Here is a 22,500-nt window from a genome sequence, read left to right as displayed (position 1 = left end):
ATCTCATGAAAAAAAAAATAAGATCCAAGCTGCAAAGCAGCTACTGACCAGCAAGGTTAACACAGCAAACCCGAAAACAATTATGACACTGAAATAAAAAAATTAATATTTTAGGCATGAAAATCCTCTTCCAATACAAAAAGTGTCTATGCATTTACTAAAAAAGAAAATACAAAACAAACATCCTGCAAAACTATCACAGATAAAGACATATCACAAACAAGTCAAGAAGACCTGACCACATGCATTTAAATGAGATCCAAGAAGCAAAGAATTTTATGCCCTCAAAGGCTGCTCAGTGCAACTTGGAATTCATTGAAGCAAACCATGAAAAGCATAACTCGGTTTTATAAATAAATAACTTATTTAAAGCATAATGACATTCTGGAATACCATGTTCCTGGAAGAGGGTAAATCTGACTTAAAAACACCTTTTTCTGTAAAATGCCAAATAATAATTCCTGGTCCCAGTTATCCCTGTTTCTAGAGTATGCAAACAAAGGTAGACTTAGTCACATCTGCAAGTCCTATGTTTTAAGGAAGACAAGCCCTGCAAGTACGGTATAGCCCAAGATTAAAAAGAGAACTTTGAGTAAACGATCATGTTTATCTTCCAGTTCCTTTGCCAGAATTTCAAAAAAAGTGATAAAAAGGAATGTTCCAGTAGCAAGGCCTTGGAGTATGACAGAAGCAATGCTGCTAGCAGAGTTTTCAACACTCTGTATGCCAATGCCAACAACTATCCCAAGTGGAATCATCAAGCTGACTGTTACTGCCAGTTTTGCTGCATCTTTCACAGACAGAGAGGCTTTCGCCATAGTGAAACCAAGAGCAATGGCGACCAGCAACTCATGAACAGCTACACCTATGAATAGGTTGATGACTTTGCTTCCTTCCTCCTGAAGTCCCAAAGCCAATCCTTCAAAGATAGAATGTGCTGACAAAGCAAAGACAAGGCTAATCAGTCGCAATGGACTTGACTGTGAAAGCTCCAGTACATTTAACCCATGGCTATGTGAATGGCGGTTCTGTTCATCACAGTATGTGCGGCTTCTGGGGGAAGAAATAAAGGGACTTTCAAATTCAGAGTCACTGCCTGCATCTGACCCAGCATTGAATGTCTCTAGATCAATGAACGAAGGCTTCTCCTTTCGAAAGACTAGGATGGCCTGCTCAATAAAGACGGTCATGAAGAAGCCAACCAGTGTAATGGTTTCTGCCAAGGGATAGTCAGTGACAATGTTTCCAGTCTTGAGAACATCTTCAATCTGAAAAAGATGCAAAAAAAAAAAAAAAGAAAAAAAAAAGAAAAATGTAAAACCAGTACATTTTCAGTGTGTGTACACATTTTGTGTCAGACCAATACAATTCGACAAGCATCCCTGTTTAAACATGCAGTAAAAGAACATATTCATATAAATAAAACAGCAGCACTGGTAGAGTTTTAGTAGAATCTAAAACAGAAACTGCCATTAAAAAAAAAATGAGTACAGCATACAAATACTGCACGATAACTATGAGAATCAATCACAGGAGGTTAGAAGGGACTGGATAAGCAGTTCACAAAGAAACAAGTGGAAAATATATGTATGTCTCCCAACTATGCAACAAAATCTAGAAGACTTAGGATTTTTGCTTGGAAATGTTTACATAGGTATTTTTATACCCCAAGTAGACTCCAGTGAATTTTTCCCTCAGGTAGACAGCAAATACTGGGTGTGACGGGGGAGAAAGAGGCAATTAGGAACATATTTTCTGGGAGTGCAGCGAGTTGGCGGACTTTAGGGATTCCTTGTGAGATGCACTGTTCGAGATACTGAGCGAGTTAGACTGGTGTGACGGAGAAGATTATTTTTCTGGGCTATGACACAAACATAATTCCCTACGCATGGTAAGGCCTTACTGTGTATAATTACGATGGCTGCCAAAAAAGCAGTTACTAGAAAATGGAATCAAAATCTAAACCAACTGTACTACAAAGTAGTGAATATAGTAATAGAAATAAAACAACTGGAATTGAGATCTTTAGAAAAGGGTAAGAGCAAACTACATACGGAAAAAATGGGAACTGTGGGAACAATACATACAAGAGCGGAATGAGGGCTAAAAGAAGGCAGGACTTAAATGAGCTATGTAATGTTTGACTTGAAAATGATTAGGTAGGTCATAAGTGCTGTATAGTGTTTGCAACCGGGAGTGTGTTAGTGTGGCTTGTGATGTCAAATGCTTGCAGCTAGGATTGTGTCAGTGGGTTTGTTTTCATTTATATAAATGTATGACTGCCAATGTCGTACGTGATGATTTACTAAAGATGTTTCTTGTTTAAAAACAAAAAAGGCCAGGAATTGAATAAATGATGTAATGTTACTTAGATTATATGATATATAGCAATATATGTGAAGTATAATGTTTGTAAACATGCACTTAATACAGTGTAATTACTTTTATATAAATGTAAATTTGCCAGTGTCATACGTGATAATTCAATAAAGGTGTTTAAAAAAATTATCTGGTCGGTAGAGACAACTGGATCCAGGAGAGGCCTTAGGTCAACTGGTGCCCTAGGCAAAAGGGCTCCACGGCTCCCACCACCACATCACCTGGTGCCCCCATCCTGGTCTACCGACACCAAATAAATACTGGAAAAACACCCCTGCGAGAGCGGCACCCTAGGCGACCTCCTAGTTGGCCTAAGGCCGGCTATGACTGGATCAGTACAAAATGCACATTTTATCACAATAAGGATGATAAAAAAAATGCTAACTGATAATCACTTTGCGTGTTCCAAAAAAACGTACTTTTTTCCACAATTTGCAAGACTGATAAACATCTTTATCCTGTTTTATTTTCCTAAATTCTTGTGAGATAAAAATTAGATTAAAACCACTAATACTTTAAAACAGACTACAGTGGAATGAGGTGGGGGGACAGCTACTTAGATTAAACCTATAATAACCTGCCATTCAATGATTCTAATCATTGGCCTGCGGCACAGATACAGTGTGTAAAAATTCTTATTCCAAAGGAGTTAAGATTATCCTAAGGTGTTCATAACCAAGAACTCTGATTCCTGATGAACAAAGGAGATAAAAGGAAGGCAGGAATCAAACCATATAAAATTCAGAACAGCGAATTGCAGGCACTATTGTGAAGAACAGCTCCCTGAGTAATACATGGAGACAACAAGCAAGGCGATAACGCAGAAAGGCTGGAGATGTCTGAACTACATGAAAAATTAGATAACGTGTCTAAGGAAATAGTAAAAATGAACTATACTTTGATAAAATATATATAAAAGAAAATATTGGATGAAGATGAACATGCTTTATCTGCACAATCAGATGACGGAATAAAACATATACTATCTCTCTCTGAATATACTCTCTCTCTCCCCCATATAGCTCTACCAGGTCATGCTATCTTATTTGATCTCTCTTCCAGCTTTCTGTCCCTTCCCTCTAATTACTAGCATGAATGGACACCAAAAGTCCTGCCTCCCACCTTTCTCACTTTCTTACATATCTTACTTTTTACCACTGTTCTAAGCACTGATCTTTCTACTCCTTACATCTGGTAATTCTCTACAGGGAATATGTTTACTCCCTATGTGAAATCACTGAATGTATTAGATAAATTACTACTGCTCTATGGTGTAAATAATGCCACTGTCTTATATAGGTCAGAAACCTATATGGTGTAACTTTTTCTCTGCCTATGTTAAAATGCTGCAGTTACCTGAAATGTTATGATTTTAAATATTGTTACGTTACTGTTATACATGGTTATTTGTAAATTTCTTTTCAGAGCTTTTCTCCCCGGGCCTCCGCTAAAAATGATTCCTTGGCCCCCAAGGACCTTCCCAGTAAACAAATGTAAAATAAAATAAATATAGGAAGTAAGCATATTCTCAAGGTAACAGAAACTGAGGCTATGCAAAAAAAATGAAAGAAAAGTTGCTGGAATTAGAATATTAAGGAGGAAGACAGAATTAAGTTTCTCCAGTTTGCCATAATCGGTAACTAAAGGCTGGGACAGCAAAGACTTCATGCAGATGCAGCTAACCAAATGGGCAGGAGTACCCCTGGTGGAGATCTTAATTGAGAGGGAGTGAGCGCATATTGTCTACATGCAGGCAGCTACAGTAAATAAATTTCAGAGACCAATTATAAAAAAATTCCAATATCATCTGAAAAAGAAGCTCTTAAGTGAGCTCTGGGAGAAAGAAAAGAACCTGCAACTGGAAGGGAAGCAAATCTGTGTAGACCAAGACTAGTCTACAGGGACTAGGCTGAAAGGGAACAAACTCATTTCACTCTAAGGAATGTAAGCTGCTGAATTTGAGATTCAAACAAATTCAGCCAACGATCTTTAAAGTATCATCATCAGCTGGCTTCAAAACATTTGAGGATCCAGAGTTAGCACTGATGCAATTAAAGTACAACCAGTTCTAGCAATTAGCAGTGCAGCCATAGGTGAGTGGCAGTCCGCGAGGCAAGGAAACTCTGCAAACAATGAAGGGAAGAGAAAAATACCGATCAAAATCTGCCCTGCTCCTTAGAAAAAAAAAAGATGCAGGACAAACACAAAGACATGGAGAAGTCCTTCAGAAGAATAAGAGAAGTCTGTTTTACTAGGTAGGAGCAAAAGACCAGATATCTGAGACAAATTGGACTAGGAACAACAATGTGGAAAGTGGAGACAATCACTGCACAGATTACTGAGTCATATAAATTGCAAAGACTTTTCTATAAAAAAGACTACAAATTTAGAACATACAGCACTTGTCTATCAACAGTAAAACCACTGTAATTCAGTGAGTGTAAAGTTAGTTTTCCATCTTTTTTTTAAATGGATGAGAAAATGCATTTCCAGGAGTTAATAGCTTAATGAGGTAAGCTGCAATGATTGTTACTCAAATTAAGTACAGACATGTTCACTATTAATAGGTATCATAACAATATTAACTCACTGAAAGGGGCATAGAAAACACTGAAAATGTAGAAATCCTAAAGAGAAGACAAGTACGTTTCATGGAATTCAATGGGGGGGGGGGGGTGAGATATTGAGAAGTGAGAGAGACACATATACTAATACACGAGAGGTATGCTATTGGAGAGTTACACAAAGTTGTACTGAGAGCTTACAAACGGGGATAAGTACTCAGTTAAAAGGGACACTAGAACCTTTATAATAAATATGCATAGAGGGAAAAAAAACCCAGCTGAGTGTGTCAGTTAATATTTAAGTTGTCAAACAGTGCAAGGAAGGAGTAGATTAAGTGGTGGGTCCAAACTCAGGACGCCTTGATGCAGGGTAAAGTTGGCAACAGAATGCCCGAGTGGAAAAGTGTATATCTGGGGAAGATGTACAGAAAGGCTTACTATAAGTAAGAATACAGAAGTAATAGCAATATTAAAAAGGAAAGTAACAGAGACAGAAAAGGCAGGTTGTCAAAACAGAAGACTTCTCACTCAATAAGATAACAAGAAATACAGCATAATAAAAAGGGTGGAATAAGATCGATGAAAGAACAGACTTCTCACTCAATAAGATAACAAGAAATACAGCATAATAAAAAGGATGGAATAAGATCAATGCAATAACAAAGCAGAAAGGTTTTATTAGTTGGGCAAGCAAAGGTCGGCTTTGACAGAGTGATACTGACATACCTGGGTGGAAGGCCGGGTAGAAGAAGAGAAAGAAGAAAAAAGTAGTCAAATATCACGGCTAACTATTAATTTAATGGTGGGCTAGAGAGGAAGGTGGGATGAAGACAGGGACATCACAGTGCTGATCGGTCTAAGTAAGGAGGAGACAGACTTAATAAGCCCAAATACAGAAGTACTAGACGTAAAGTTTTAAAATAAGCAACAAGAGAGAGAAAACAACTATACTGAAGGTAGCAATAGAAAAGGAAAAGCAGGTAGTCAGGATTCTGGGCTGAAGGACTAAAAAAACTATGAGAGACAAGTAAGGTACATAAAAGTGGGGCAGTGAGAGTGGAGGAACTGATAAGATGGATATGCATTTAAAAGCACCTTTGAAGAGTGAAAGCTTGTTGATTATTTCAAGACAACTGGGTTGTATGCAGTTAATTGGTCATTTCTGAGAATGATGGAAATGGTTTAGATTTTGGTTGCTAAACCCACTACAAAAAGAAAGAGAAATGTTTAACAATCTGTATCATGGCAAAACAATGAAGAAAGAGCAAAGAACAACACTAGTATACAGAAGAAAGGGAAAAAAATCAAACAAAGGCTGGGAAGAGCACAATACATCACATGACTAAGACCAGCATTTTGGAATGTAAATAACCGAACAGAAAAAGACTAGAAAAGTGCTGATATACATTAAGAGCAAAGACGGTGATTTAATAATGTTGCAAGAAATACATTTAAATAAGAAGGGACATAAGGTGGTGGTTAGTATAAGCATGGTATCAGGGTATTTTGCAACACAATAGAAGGTAGGAAGATGGGTGTAAAGACATTATGAGAAAGGGAGCATTACTCAAAGACAGGAAAACAGGTGAAAAAGCATGGTATATATTAATGAGAGAAAAATGAAAAGGGCAAAAATTAACTATATGAGATTTAAAAAAAAAACAGCTAAAAAATTATAGCAGAGAGAATAGAGCATTAGTAGGGAATAGGTATCCTGGAGGGAGACTAGAATATAGTAATTTTTAAACAGGAAATAAAGACCCAAAACAAGGAAAATATCAGTGGAAGAGCTTGCACTCAATTTCATGAAGCTAGATGGTATAATAAACATGGGAGAGAATAGGAGTGGAGATAAAAATGTTCATACATAAATCTAAACTATAAGGAATTCGACTGTGCTTGGACAGGTTTTATCTCACAAGGGAGCACGAACATCCACCGAAAAGGATGCAGACACATCTTCATATTATTAATACCCCATGTACCACTGAAAATAGAGTTATTCAATCCAGAAAAGGGGATGAGACAGTGGCAATTGCAATTGAGTTGCCTAAATAATCAAAAGAAGACACTAAAGGAAAATGTAAACAAAAGAGAAAAACAGAAATGGACTAGAAAAAAATGAAATGATGCAAGAAGAAGAGAGACATCTTGGGGAGGATGATTTAAGAGAAATGACTGAACTAGAACAAGCTTAGCAAAATATATAGAGTGATCTGTTAAAAACAAAGAGGTAACTAGTAATTGAAACAGTATTTGGCATATACCTCCAAGCAATGATGATACTTGGCTGGTAGGCTGAAGCCTTAAAAGTGTTAGCAATATATCTAAAATGAGGGCTCTTACTGCGGGCAAAATTACCAGAGATCCAAGAAAAGGGGTGAGGACATTTTTAGGAAATGCTATGTGGACTTGTACATTAAGAAAGTAGCAACTAGACAATGAGTGGAAGAGCTGAAAAGGGGTGTAAAGTGAATGAAACAACTGACCCTGCCCAAAGTAGGAAAAAAAAAGAAAAAGAAAATGGACCCAATAAAGCCAAAAGAAATAGAATAGCTACAAGCAACAGGCAAGGTGCCAGGCTAAGATTGGTTTCCAATACAGATGTAGAAAAAATTTAAATATGCCCCAGTTACAGTATAGCACAATTTGGTTAGCCCATTATTGATTCAAAGAAAGATATCTAAAACATGGAACAAACCATTGATATAACAGCAATATTAAAAGAGGGGAAGGAACCATGTAACCTGGGCTCACACAGACCAATTTCAATTTTAAATCACAATTATAATATATTTATCTCAATTATAGCAGCAAGAGTAAGATAAATGACCCTGAAATTAATACAAGGTGGTCAGTTTGGGTTTACTGAGGACAGGCATTTGACAATATAATCAAAACAAATATAATTCACTTGAAAGCATAACAGGAGAATAAAACATTGGTGTTAACTGTTGGCAGATGCAGAAAAAGCATTCAGTATGGTACTTTGGAACTTTCTTTGGGAAGTTATGAAAAGAATGGGATTTCCTGGGGAACTGATGACTCTCTTGCAAAAAAAATATATGAGGGGTCAAAGGCAGTGATAAAAACAAATGCCAGGGTAACACTGGAACTTGTGATCAAGAGAGGAATTTAGCAGGGATGCCCCATTATCGCCACTTCTTTTCACTATTTGGAACTTTAGCCCAAAAAGTAAGACAAACTGCTATAAAGGATTAGACCTAGGCAGGAGAAGAAGAAAAGAAAAGTTACCACTACTTGCATATGGTATAATTAGATATGTAACAGACAAGACAGATATATAATCAGAATATTTGAACTCCTCAAAAAATTCAAAAGAATATTGGGATATAAAGTTAATGAAAACAAAACTAAGGTGCTATATATTAACATGTCCAGTCATGGGATCCAGTCCAAACAACCCACATCTACAAGGACATTTTTAAATAAAACATCTAAGAATATGAATAATGAAAAAAAACAACAACAACAAAAAAATAAAACACCCAGAAGAAACTTGAAAACAAGTAGAAAATAAAGTCAAGGAACAGTTAAAAAAATATAGAAATTATTAGTGTGCAACATGGAAAAAAGAATCCAAGCACTGAAAATATTTGTGGCCCCTCAAATACTATATGCTTCACAGGCATTTACATATGAGGTATGGAAAAAAAATCTGGGATAGGATTAGACAAGAAACAAACAATGAGATATGTACACAGGGGGAAGACAATCAAAGAAGTGGCAGGAGATGACATTACCATTTAAGAAAGGTGGTTTAGCTGTGCCACCTTTCCAGGACTACAATACGTTGGTCTAACTATGCTTAGCATACTACATGCAAAATCAAAAATACAGTTCAAAGAAATCATAGAAGTTGATGTTAAATCAACCAAAAAAAAATTTTGTGGCAGGTTAAACTAGTGAGTGCAGGGGTGGTGTACAGACAAAGTCCTAACTATAGCTCAGCCAGCCTGGATTTGATTACTGATCTGGCTGACTGATGAGCTGCAGGGAGGGACGGGCGTGCCAGTCCTGGGTGGGAGGGCACTTGTCAAATGATGCTCTTTAAGGGGTGGGATGGTCCATAGAGGGCAGCTGCCCTTGGACATTTTCGACAAGCATGCGGAGCAGGGAAAGGGAAAGTAGGTAGGACACATAAAACAAAACTACCCACAGACAGTCAAGCCCCCAGGATGCCTTAAGGATCCATGACCAGCCCAACGAATACTGGAACAGTCAGTCCATGAGGTAGGAGGATGGCTAACAGACATGGTGCGGACGTGGGGCAATGGGGACCAGGCCAGTACCATGAGATCCAAGAGGAAAAAAACTTTGGGGTGCAGGCAATCCCAAAAGTGAGGGGAAGCATCCAAATGAGAGAAGTTTATGATACAATTCAAGCAATGTTTAAGAACCCCACATACTGTGTCTGGGGAATTTGAAGTTTAGTCAGTATGTTCATGTAAAAAATACAAGGTCTGCACATTTGGGAGAAGAAAAGAGTTGGTGGGTCAGACAAAAGAAATGCCACTTCTGGGAGCAGTTAGGGAGGATTTGACTGGCAAGAAGACTAAGACAGAATTCAAAAAGGGGAATTAATGCAGTTCTGGGGCATCTATGACATATTAGTAAAATATGGAGAAATGCAAGGGGAATGAGAAGCCTGAACTTGTGCAGCTAATGATAAAAGCAAGACATTAGTAGGATGACATTAATAAGGGATAAATGGAAGATAAAAAAAAAACAGGCAGCAACAGAACTGACATGAGAAGTTAGACATTGTAATAACCAATGAGAGTATTTGCATTGCTCCTAGAACATCAGCAAAAATCAAGAAAATTCAGAATGACTGGATGGAAGTGTTTTCATAAATATTTTTATACATCATATAATCTTTAAAAGATGCTTCCAGGGACAAAAGAAACATGTTGCATATGTGAAAAAAATATATAAAAGGGGATTGGGAACACACATTATGGAATTGTGAGAAGCTTGTTAATTTTAGGAAAGACCTAACGATTGTAAAACGGGAACTGGTGGGCATTCACAGGACACAAAGTAGAAAAATTATTTATGCACTTGGACTGACTCCTCATGTTATTAAGATGAAAAACGGTTACTGCACCACTGATTTTACTGACAGTAAAAAAGAGCTAGTTTGTGAATTGAGTTCCCATAGTACAGGCTTTGATATCTCCCAGCACTCATTTATCTACTTTGTGACCTTGAGCAAGTCCCTTAATCAGACAGTGCTTTGGGGACAACTGGGAATTTGGGTTAGGCTCCTCAATGGTCCCCTGCACTGGAAGCCTAATAACTATTTATGAACATATAACAAGGAAAAGGAAACCACACATTATCAGAGTTACTGGTAGAAGAAATAAAGGAAATTAAGTGCAAAAAAAAAAAACACACTAAAAAAAAGAGACCTAGTAACTTTTATAAATGAAAATGGAAAATATGGGAAACGTATATTAAATAAGACCCTGCCCACAAGCAATAGTAAAAATGGAAAATTAAGCATGCACCAAGAGAAAAAAATACTGGTTAGTACACAGAAAATATAAAAGTTGGTGAAACCGATTAGTTTTTTTGAAGTACAAAATAGAAACAAAATGTTAAATGATGTTATGTAGTGATCTGGTTTTGAGTTGAACCTGCTATATAAAGACATACAGTAAAAAAATTAAATAAAACTATAGAGTGAAGGACCAACCACAAGGAAAAAAATATATAATTTATTTATTTACATTTGTTTACCGGGAGTGTCCCACTGAGCCAAGTTTGGCCTGTTTTTAGCAAAGGCCCAGGGAGAGAAGCTCCACCAATACAACAAATGACAATGCCTCAAACAACACAAACATAGTACAAATATAAACTGTGTCAGAATATGGATTACATACATTTTTGTCACAAAGATTCATGCAGTACATACATAGAAAGGAAGGAAGTAACGAGGTAGGTACAGAATTAGTGTAGTTAACTCTGGTAAACTTTAAGAAAAGGGGCAACGAGCTAAAGGCAGAAGAAAGGAAGAGAGAATGGGTAGAAGTACACAAGTAAAGGTTTGCGTAGGAAGCGAGGAGGGTCGGTAAAGAAATTGTTACAGGAGTGGGACTTTATGGAGATTATTCAGGTTTTGTGCAGGAACAGAGCCAGTTGTTAAGTGTTCTCTCAGTAGTTGTTTGAATTTAGGGGTGGTATTATTGTTGTTGTTGAGAATGTGTTGAGGTATGTTACTCCAGATTTTGGCAACTGTGTGTGATTAAAGGGAATCCCCATTAACTGTTGTCAGACTTGCTGACCTTCCGAAGTAATTTGCTGGAAGACTTGAATGTTCTACTGCTAATATAAGGCTGAACTAGTGTGCTGACAGATGGACAATCCTATGGGTGGAATATGGTTGAGTGGGCTAGTACTAATTGGTTGTAGTTTAGTAAGTTGGGGAAGTTCCAACCAACTGACTTGAAACAATATGGTGCAGTACTGAGTTTTAGTAGGTTGGTTGCTTGCAAATTTGTCCACTTTATGGTAACAGGATTCTAGTTTCATTAAGTCACATTTTCTTAGTTTGTAAAAATGGATGAAGTGTAAAGGAGAGTGGAAAGCAGATGAGTCCTACTGATGGCAAACCTAGTGTGGGTGGTTAGGTAGGGCTTAATTCTATAGAGTGAGCCTAATTTGATATTTACTTTCTTGATGACAACGGCTAAACGTTTGTCAAATTTGAGGTTTTTGTCAATGGTGACTCCTAAGAGCTTTGCACATTCAACAGGCTCGGTGTGGGTGTTATTTGAAGAAAAAATAGTTAAGGATGTTGAATCTAAGGATGTTTTACCACTGGAGAAAAGCATTAGTTTAGCTTTAGAAGGGTTGAGGATAAATTGTGAATTTCTGTGGTATTTTTCAGTGTTGAGGAAGGATTGTTGGGTTGTGGTAAGAAAACTTGATAGGGATGGGATAGAGCAGATGAGGGAGGAGTCAGCTGCATACTGAACTATGGTAACATGATGAGTGGCACTGTTTAGATTATGCGTAAATATGGTGAAAAGAAGGGGACCAAGAATAGAGCCTGGAGGTATTCTGACAGAGATGGGAAAGAGATATTTCATTTCGTCACCTCACAGCCTGTTGACAGTTGGACAAATAGCTGATGAACCACGAGAGGGTTGAATGGGAGAGGTTGAGGGAAGCTAGCTCATTAATAACTTTAGTGTGGGAGACCGTATCAAAGGCCTTAGACAGGTCCAGAAATATGGAAGTGGTGAGTAAACCATTGTTCTTATGCTAATTCCCTGTGTTCATGAAACTAACAAGGGCAGTTATAGTGCTGTGTTTTGGATGGAAGCCATGCTGGGTAGAGGCTATGAGGTTGTTATCCAAGAGGTGACTAAGGAGTTGAGAATGAATACATTTTTCCAGGATCTTGGCTAGAGGAGAGAGGATGGCAATGGGCCTGTAGTTGGTTAAGTCCAGAGAGGACCACCTTTATGAAGAGGAATGATGTAGGGTGCTTTCCAAATAGATGGGACATATTCTTCAGGTATGAGAATAGATATGGTGTACGAAATAGCTCCTGCAGCAAGTTTAAGGCATTCATTAGGAAGTTGGTCTGGAACAGGGGAAGAGCATTTGAATTTGGTTAGGAGTTTTTTTATGTGGTGAGTTTGAATTGGTTGAAAGCTGAAGGAGTCAGGTTTTGCTTAGAAATTTGGGGGTAGTAATAGTTGAGAATTAATAATGTGCTTTACAAGTGATAGTACAGAATATAGTGGTTATTAAACTGAGTGGCAATGTTGACTGGAGAGGTTGAAAGCTTACGGCTAGGGATGAATATGTGGCCAGGTTTTAAAAGCTGGTTGATGGATCCCCAGAATTTTTTTTAGATTATTGAGGTATTTCTTTTGAATAGATGTGCAGCATTGCTTCTTGTCATGTTTGATTTTTTTGCTAGATTGCAGAGTTGCTTGTAATTTTGGAGGGTCGTAAGGTTTTTAGAGAGCTGATGATTATGCCAAGCTTTTTTCTTTCTTTGAGGAGCTTATTGGTGTTGAAGGACAGCCAGGGGGTGAATATGCTTTTTGTCCAGATTTTCCTAAGGGGGACTAGTGTGTTAAGAGTGGAGAAAAATTTGTCGTTAAAATACTGGACTGCTAGATCAAGTTGGAGATACTTTAGGGGGGACCAATTGATTTGTTGGAGCAAGGAGGAGAAAAGATCTTTACTAAAATTTGTTTAGTTGTGGATGAATTTATAAGTGGTTTTCCCAGGGGGAAGAGAGGTTTTGTTGCAGTAAGAAGGATGGGTGGTGATCGCTTAGGCTGTCGGGAAGACAACCTGAAAGGTAGGCATTGGGCTTGGAATTGATGAGGGCCCAGTGCAGGATGGAGTGCTTGTTGGAGTGTTTGTGTCTATCCTAGTGGGGTTGAGAATTAATTGGTTGAAGCCGTAAAGATTGATGTGATGTGAAAGATTGTTGGAAACAACTGTATTCCAGTCTAGGTTGAAATCGCCCATAATTATGGTTTCGTGTGCAAGAGAAGAAGAGCACCATTTAAGAAATTCTTCCATGGCAGATGGGGTGTTACCTGGGGGAAGATAAATTGCTATGATACTAATATTTTGTGAGGGTTAATTCCTAGGTAATTTCTTAGCTGTGATCTGTTTGACTGTGGTATTGTAGAAAAATAAAGCTGCTATTTTTCCTTAAAAAAAAAATGCTATAGACAAGGAAAACTGCTTTATCTTACTATCCTGATTTTGTCAGTATTTGATTTGCATTTTTACTACACTGCATTTTCTGTAAAACTGCATGTTATCTTGTTGTGGTGGTTATTACAAAAGTTGGTACTTACGCATTATCGCAACCACATTTCTTACCTCGCATAATATATTGTTTTCGCGAAATTACTTCATCAGAAAAGCAGGGGAACTGTGAGCCTGTGTGTGTGTCTCACTTCTTTGTACAACATTTGAAAAGATCTTCCTAAATCAACCATTGAGAAACAGTTGTGATTCATGGTTGTCACATCCACCACCTCTGAATGAAGCCATTTTCTTACAAGAATTTCATGTCTCTAGTCCTTACTTATGCCATGAGGCTGTTCTTCTTAAAAGTCAGGCTCCTTTTTAAGTTTTTTCTCATTCTTATTCCACTTAAAACTGTGCATTAAGCTGATGTTAACCTACAGTTCACATAAATTTGTAGTAGCAGACAAGGACTCAAGCTTTGATGCTAACTTCTCATCAGTGAGTCACTTGCAACCTGCTTGCAAAACCCCGATGTAAGTGACCATTTTTTGCCCCATAAAAATGGAGACAGCTTACTTAGTTTTTACCATGTCACACTGTCTTAGGGACGTTTTCTGGATTTGAATTAATCGGCAGTGACATGAAGTAATCTACATTTGGATTTTAATACTGTGATAATTTACGACATTTCTGCATGTACTTGTATTATGCTTTACAACGTCTATGCGTAGTTAAAGTGGTGACAGAAAACAGCTGTAAAACAACAAATTGCTCACTGTTTATTAAGACATGAGCTATTTCACTGAACCATAAGGATAAGTTCACTGACACATACTTCCCAAGACAGTTTTACTATATATTTCGGCAGGAGAATGGCTCATAAATGAACAGTTTCACTTGCACTGAATGTGGTTGCGATAAGTAAGTACCCAAAAGTTTTGCATTTTTATATATATATATATATATATATTTGGGTCAAATCAGTGAGTTGAGAGAGGGGTGATAACATCAAAAACACTAATTCTAACCACAGTGTTAAACGTGAGTGCAACACAGGCTGATTCAGCCTAAGTAATACATACTAATCACAGTAGTTAGACGTTTTGCACTTGGACACTGAGCTCTAGTTACAGTTTGAAAAAAGCAAGTACTTCTAATACTTTCAAGCCTGACATTTAAATGTTCCTTTAAATAGTGCACCAGAGATGGCCAATAGTAGAAATCAAAGCAAATAATGAAAAACAGGCTGATGTCAGAAATAGGTAATCACAGTACTGATGCAGAGAGCGAGAGAGTGAGACATACAAACAACCACAGTCAATGATCCTCCATCAGGGGTGTCTTAGTCCCTACAAAGTGAAATCAGGGAGTCAAAAGCCTTAACTATAGAACAAAATGACATAGCATGACAACCCTCTTTCAGGCCATTTCTGATAAAACAAGTTAAATAATTATAATCACTTACACCGATATACAGACAACAGTAATGCAGAAAAGTTAAAAGACCCTCTGAAAAAACTTTTTCTTTGTTCAGTGTTTAGATGTGGTTCTATTTTACAGTAGAAAAGGACTGCTCCAGATTAGATGGGAAAGGAACAGAGACAAGAATCACGAGCACAGCACTTCAATCAACATCTATCATGAAAGCATGCACACCAGAATAGGAAACCATACTGAAACCTGAACTGTACCATAAGAAAAGGAATGATTCAAGGAACTAAGTTCTGACAAAATCTTAAAAAAACAGACCATAATGAATGATCCAAACTACCTGAAAACCGTACCAAAGAGTCTATTAAATTTATGTACATAGCCTGCTAAAAATCACATTAGTTACACTGTCATATGCATATGAAAGGTCCAACAAGTCTGATTTATTTATTTATTTCTGGTCTCTTGCAATCAGAACACTTAGCACTACTAATAAAATAATTTGCACTCTATGCTATTAACACTGCATTACATAATGATGGAAAGAAAAAAATGGTTGATGGACCCCCACACACACTTCTCCCTTGTCCCTTTTTCCAATCTTGCACTTATCCTTGACAATAACTCCTTCTGATAACCTGTTCTACAGTATCCTATTCTGTCTAGAAAAAAAATAACAGTACATTATGATGATGAGAACAGATCCCAAAGACATGCTGTAGGTGGACTGGACACTCTAAACTGGCCCTAGCCATGAGTGCATGCATGTGTGCGCCTTCTGTGGAAGGTTGGGCACCGGGCTGGCAACTCAACACTGTAAAACTCCACTGCTAATCATGAGCGGACAGGTGATCTGCTGTGGCGACTGTTAGAAAAATATGTATTAATGTGTGTGCTTAATGCTAATTAGAAGCTAAAAGAGTTAACACGTTTTTCATTCTATTTTATATACACTATTTTATATACAGCTTAGTTTTATATGAGACTAAAAGATGCTTTTGAAACTGCAGTGTGCTTTCTGAAACTTGCAAGATGCACTCTGACCTAGTAACTGCTAGCACAGCAAAATTCATGTTTATGCCTTTTGGAAATGTACTTGAGAAACAGGTGATTATCTGCTAGGTCAGGAAGCAATGAATGAACAATGCTATATTCTATAATGTTATGATTTTGAACAATTAGTTCTGTTCGTGGTATGAGAACGTGCACAACTGCAGAAGGAAGAGATAAAGACAGACAAAGAACTGTTGGAGAAATGAACTGCAATCTATACTTGCTTTGTGCTCAAATTAGCCGTAGTACCTTGAATGGTAACATTGCATATATCTAACCGGTGGTAGCCAAGGCCACGTTGTTTTTCTTAGGAAGTTTCTCACAAAAATTGATAGTACAAGCAGAAAAGCATGAAAATAACTGCTATGTAATGATGATGTTAAAACTTGTTATCTGCTACGTCAGCTTGGTAGGCAATGTCTTATTAGAAAATGTATAAAAATGCTGGTATTTCCTGATTCTAGTTAGACAAACTCTGTATTAGCACGTTTTTGTCTCCTTGCTGCAAGATTAAAGTGCCTTAACCTGAACCTACTGTGTATTGATCATTTTTAAAGTATATTTTTCCTCTGACAGATTGGTCCTTTGGACAGGAAATATCTCTCGCTCTAGCTCAGGTCAGATGGGCCCGGTGGCATGAAACCGTATGGGGAAGAAGCCACATTGGTTCTTCTGCTTTGAAAAGACCTCCGACTGAATTGTCGTTCAAAAGAGGCCAGCCACTGTTTCTGATCTGCGATTGGAGGATGAGTCAACAGTTCCGGTGGGATCAAACACGGAGGCTCAGGTAAGGAGGAATTTACCTTTTTCTGTTTTAGATCAGGGACTTGTTACAGTATTTTTGTTTTTGTCAGGGAGATTTGCAAGTGCAGATCAGAGACAAAAAAGATTGCTGTCTTGTCATAGATCAGGGAAACAGAATAGGTAGGCAGTTATTCTAGACAAACTGTGAAGAAGTGTAAATCGTGGTACCACGTGATAAAAAGGGTTACGTAACAATTTCCAACTTAGCTAAGACAACATGGGAAATCAGTGCACAAAAAGTTCCCGAGATCCACCCTTAACCGAAGATGCGAAATATATGCAATTACAGTGTGCCGACAATGTTAGGTACTATACAAAATGGGTTAATAAATACAAATTTGATGGTAATTTAGATAAACCTTCACTTATTAAACTTGTTAGACAACTTAAAACAGGCGCAAAAGGTCAGCTAAAAAAGCAACGTCAATTAGGAGTCCCTCAGGCACACAGGTGGCTTGAGGAAGCAAACCACAGGGAACAAAAGATTAAAAATTCAAAAGCAATGTTTTTAGATAAAGAAGACAATAACTTGGTAATAGCAACAGCCCCTCTGCTTCCCTTACCAGAATATGAAGCGAGTGGACAAGCTGATCCACCTCCGCTATATCCAGCTGTTCCTGCAAAACCAAAACCGTTTGTCAGAGATCCTATCGAGACCATGTCTCGAACACGCAACTTAAGAGGGGATATTGAATTATATGAAATAAATAAAAATTCACAAGCTATGAGTGAAGAAGAGATATGTCCACTCATAGAAGTACCAAATCCATAGGCAGGACAGGACCCAACTCTTCTAGTATATAGACCGTGGACACTGGAAGACATCCGGAAAACCACAGAGGGAATTCCCCATCCAAAAGTTAATTTTAGAAAATTCTTAGACGACTTACAGGGCATGAGGTTAAGTTACCATTTGAATGGAGAGGAAGTAGGGAAAGTAGTCACACAAATTGTGGGTCCAGATTGGCACATGATCAGTGGCAACTGGAATCCCCGTGACGCAGAACTTGGGCCACTCCCCCATAGTAACGCAGAACTGGATAACAGAGTGAAAGGTCTGACAGACCGAATCTCTGAGAAATGGAAGCCTAGGGCTGACTGGACTTGCATTAATCAATGCATACAACAAGAAGGTGAAACTGTTGATAGATATTATGCCAGATTATTAGTGTGTTTTAATAACCATTGTGGAATGCAGGTACCTGAAGACCACACACATGATTCCCCATATGAGCAGCAGCTAAAGAATGCATTTTTGAAAGGAAGTATTGCACCCATTAGCAGCTTTATTACAAAGCACATGGTAGATCATCGTACAAGTAGATTACAGTCATTACTTGAATATGCAAGACATGCCGGAAAGGCATTTTAATACCAAAAAGAAAAAGAAAACTCAAGTATTTGCAGTAGAAGATGGATCAGAAGTCTTTGTAGTACAGACCAGGAAGAAGGGCAAGAAAAATGCCCAGGGAAACAAACAATCTGATAAACAATCAGAGGATTCTGAAGAGAAAGAAAAGGGGTGAATGTTTTAAATGCGGGAAAAAGGGACATTTAGCAAGGGATTGCAGGCAAAATAAAAAGGTAACCACAGAAGACAAGGAGGGTGAGGACTGACTATATGATAGTTAAGAATCACTGAAAAAGAATAAGCAAGAAAAGACAAGTGCAAATGTGATAGAAGGAGTAGAGGATGTGATAGAAGAAATAGAGGATGTGCATGAAATCACAGATAATGAAGAAAATGAAATTTTAGACTTAGCATTATTGAGCCTAGAGCTCTACTTAGCAGACACAAAACCGGAAGTTACACTTCTGGTAGAGGGGAGGGAAGTTAAATTCCTGTGTGACTCAGGGGCTTCACGGACCCTGATACATCCTTCCAAACTACCAGAAAATTCAGAATCACTTGATTACATATTAATGAAAGCACCTAATGGACAACTGTATCGGAAGCCACTCTCCCACAACATAGCAATAACTGACCTTGTTTCAGGGATGACCCAGAAAAACAAAATTGTTGTTTCTGCAAAACGCCCAATAAATCTTTTGGGCAGAGACCTAATGCAGACATTTGGCATAGAAGTAGTTCCAACTATGCAGGGTATGGAAGCACAGCGACAAATGGATACTTTTGTAGTGCGACCAGAGGGTGAAACATTTTATTGGTACAGCCAGGACTTGGTTACGACTGGTTCAGGGGCAGTAACCAAAGAACTGATGAACGTAGCCATCAGTAAATCCCCCTCCCTTGACACTGATAAACAACATTCATTGCATTGCACTCTATATTACTGTAGTAAACCAGGACCTGATAAAGAATATGAGCAAGAACTGTTTAGAAACCATGCTAACAGATTAGTATTGCGAAATTTGTACTGGGACACAGAAGGAAACAGTGTAGTAAGCTGTTCATTGCCCCAGGAATTCCTAGCACTTTACAAATCTAATCGATTACCACATGTGAGTTTGACTAAAGATAGAAATGTGAAGTGGGCAGACCTAGGAGAAAAAGTCACAAGGTGGGAAAAGCAGACAGAGTTAGAACTTTCCAAACAGGGAGTACAAAAGCAGAAGCTGAAATGGATAACAGACACACACCCAGCTGTACACTTGCAGGCAAGTGAGGACAGCTGAGTAGCACTCTTACTAGAAGAAGATGAAAAAGCCTTACGAGACATACCAGAGACTCTCTGGTCAACAGTAAAATCATATTCGTACAGCAGGACCAGCCACTATCACGCCAAAGTCAGCATTTAGACCTCAAAAGAGACAGTATCCCTTGAGAAAGGATGCAGAAATAGGAATCAAACCTATAACAGAAGCCTTTCTTAAGGAAGGTGTATTGATAGAATCTCCTGATTCACCATGTAATACACCCTTATTTCCTGTTAGGAAACCAAATGGAGAATGGCGTATGGTCCAAGATTTACAAGCTGTAAATGATGCAGTTATACCCAGGGCAACTACGGTGCCAGATCCACACACCTTATTAAATGATTTGAAACCTCAACAAAAGTATTTTTCTGTGGTAGATATTAGCAATGCGTTTTTCTCAATACCAATACACCCTGACAGTCAACATTGGTTTGCATTTACATTTCAGGGGAAAAGGTATACATATACGCGACTACCACAGGGATATTGTGAGAGTCCAACAATATTCGCACAAGAAATGGCAAGTAACCTGGTGGGATTTATCCCACCGAAAGGCAGCCAGATTTTACTTTATGTAGACGACATTCTGCTGGCAGCCCCCACCCAGCAAGAATGCAGAGAAGATACCATAGCATTACTACAATTTTTAGCTACTCAAGGACACAAGGTAAACAAAAACAAACTGCAACTTTGGAAAAAACAGGTCAAATACCTGGGATATGTAATATCCAAAGAAGGCAGAATATTAGATGAAGACAGTAAAACAGCAATATTACAAGCACCTAAACCAACTACCAAGAAGGAAATGATGTCCTTCCTAGGTACTACTAATTTTTGTCGGAGTTGGATTCCAAACTATGCCTTGGAATCTGCTCCACTGATCAACTTGATATTCAAAAAGCCTATGGCAGCACAAGATTTATTACAGTGGACACCAAAAGCAGAATCAGCTTTCTGCAAATTGAAACAACTGATAGCATCCTCATTAGTTTTAGGATTACCGAACTATCATAAACGATTTTTCCAAACTGTAGACTGTAAGCAGGGTTATATGACATCAGTGTTAACATAACAGCATGGGGACAAAACAACGCCCCATAGCATACTATTCATCACAGCTAGACCCAGTGGTGTGATCCCCGCCCCACTGTGTACAAGCAGTAGTCGCAGCTGCAATGGCAGTGCAGGCTTCAGCCTCAGTAGTGTTATTCCACCCTCTCACATTGAGAGTGTCCCATGCAGTCGCGATTATTTTACTGCAAGAAAAAGTAGCATATCTTTCTCCTGCTAGACATCTTTCCTGTATGGCTATACTGTTGAGCCAACCTCATATGACAATTGAACGATGCACAACTTTGAATCCGTCAAACTTGCTCCCAACCCCCTGCAGATGGCGAACCACACTGCTGCCTACAGGAGATTGAGCAAAAGTCACTACCTAGAAAAGATCTCACGGATGTTCCCTTGGATGATGCCGAGGTGACATACTATGTGGACGGCTCGTGTAGGAGGGTTCCTACAGGACAGAATCTAGTGGGGTATGCAGTAGTTTCTGATACTGAAATTTTAGAAGCAAAGTCTTTACCGCACAACTTATCTGCACAAGCAGCAGAATTGATTGCTTTGACAAAGGCATGTACCTTGGCAAAGGGTAAATGAGTGAACATTTTTACTGACAGCCAGTATGCTTTTTCTACTGTACATGTTTTTGCGCAGCAGTGGAAAAATAGAGGAATGATAACATCTACTGGTAAACTAATCAATCATGCGCAATTTATTTTAGATTTGTTAGACACTATTCAGTTACCTCAGAAAGTAGCTATTTGCAAATGCGTAGCTCATACCAAGCAACAGGATAGGATTTCAAAAGGTAATGCGAGGGCTGATACAGCTGCAAAACAAGCAGCTTCAGAAGTATTTCTTTTGAGTGAGGAATTACAACCATCTGAGATTTTAGACTTAGAAATGTAACAATGCAGACACTTACTACAAATGTAGAAAAACAAAAATGGATAAAACGAGGAGCAATTCTTGAGAAAGGGCTGCACATCTCCAAAGAGAGGAAAACGATTTTGCCATCTAACTTGTTTAGATATGCAGCTTTGTTGAACCATGGGCAGTGCCATGTCTCAACAGGGGGGGATGGTACAGTTAGTGAATCGAGTGTTTACAACGTATAGATTTACAAACTACACAAAATATTTTTGTGCAGCATGCCATGTTTGTAACAAGCATCATGCACAAGGGGCACTGAAACCTAAGCAAGGGAGTTTCCCTACACCACCGTATCCGTTCCATACTATCTGTATGGATTTTATACAGCTGAACAAATGTGAAAATAAGAAGAAGTACTGCCTTGTCATTATAGATATGTTTTCCAAATGGGTGGAAGCTTTTCCAACTAAAAATCCAGATGCAGCTACTGTTGCAAAAGTCCTCGTTAAAGAAATTATTCCTAGATTTGGCATACCGGAAAAGATTTATAGTGACAATGGCACACATTTTGTAAATCAAACTATACAACAATTAAGCCATTACTTTGGGATTTCTCTGAAAAACCATTGTGCATACCACCCCCAATCTGCAGGATTAGTAGAGAGACACAATGGAATTTTGAAAAATAAGCTTAGGAAATTGATTAGTGAGACACAAAGAACTGGGTGCACTGTCTACCTCTGGCACTGTTGAGTATGAGAATTGTTCAAAATGTAAAAGGGTTAACTCCTTTTGAAATTCTGTTTGGGAGGGCATATTATACACCTCAGTGGAAACCTCTCATGCCTGCAGACCAGGAGGCTGACAGTTCACTTGCAGAGTATATAAGGCGATTTTTGAATAACAAACTTTTGCAGTT

At 38.3% G+C, this 22,500-nt stretch overlaps 1 protein-coding gene across 1 annotated transcript in view; it reads right to left on the bottom strand.

Annotated features, from left to right (window-relative positions):
• Window positions 1–134: 134 nt before the first annotated feature.
• SLC39A3 (solute carrier family 39 member 3) overlaps window positions 135–22,500 on the bottom strand; it is a 33,223-nt gene continuing 10,857 nt past the window's right edge. The window contains exon 2 of the mRNA XM_044053989.1: window positions 135–1,268. Within this exon, the coding sequence (XP_043909924.1) occupies window positions 528–1,268 (741 nt within the window). The 3' untranslated portion in view covers window positions 135–527. The remainder of the gene's footprint in view (window positions 1,269–22,500) is intronic.

The sequence above is a fragment of the Protopterus annectens genome, chromosome 13.part0, assembly GCF_019279795.1.
Source record: "Protopterus annectens isolate FY-2018-M chromosome 13.part0, PAN1.0, whole genome shotgun sequence".
In the NCBI taxonomy this organism is placed as follows: Eukaryota; Metazoa; Chordata; order Ceratodontiformes; family Protopteridae; genus Protopterus; species Protopterus annectens.
This window is presented reverse-complemented; position numbering and strand designations above follow the sequence as displayed.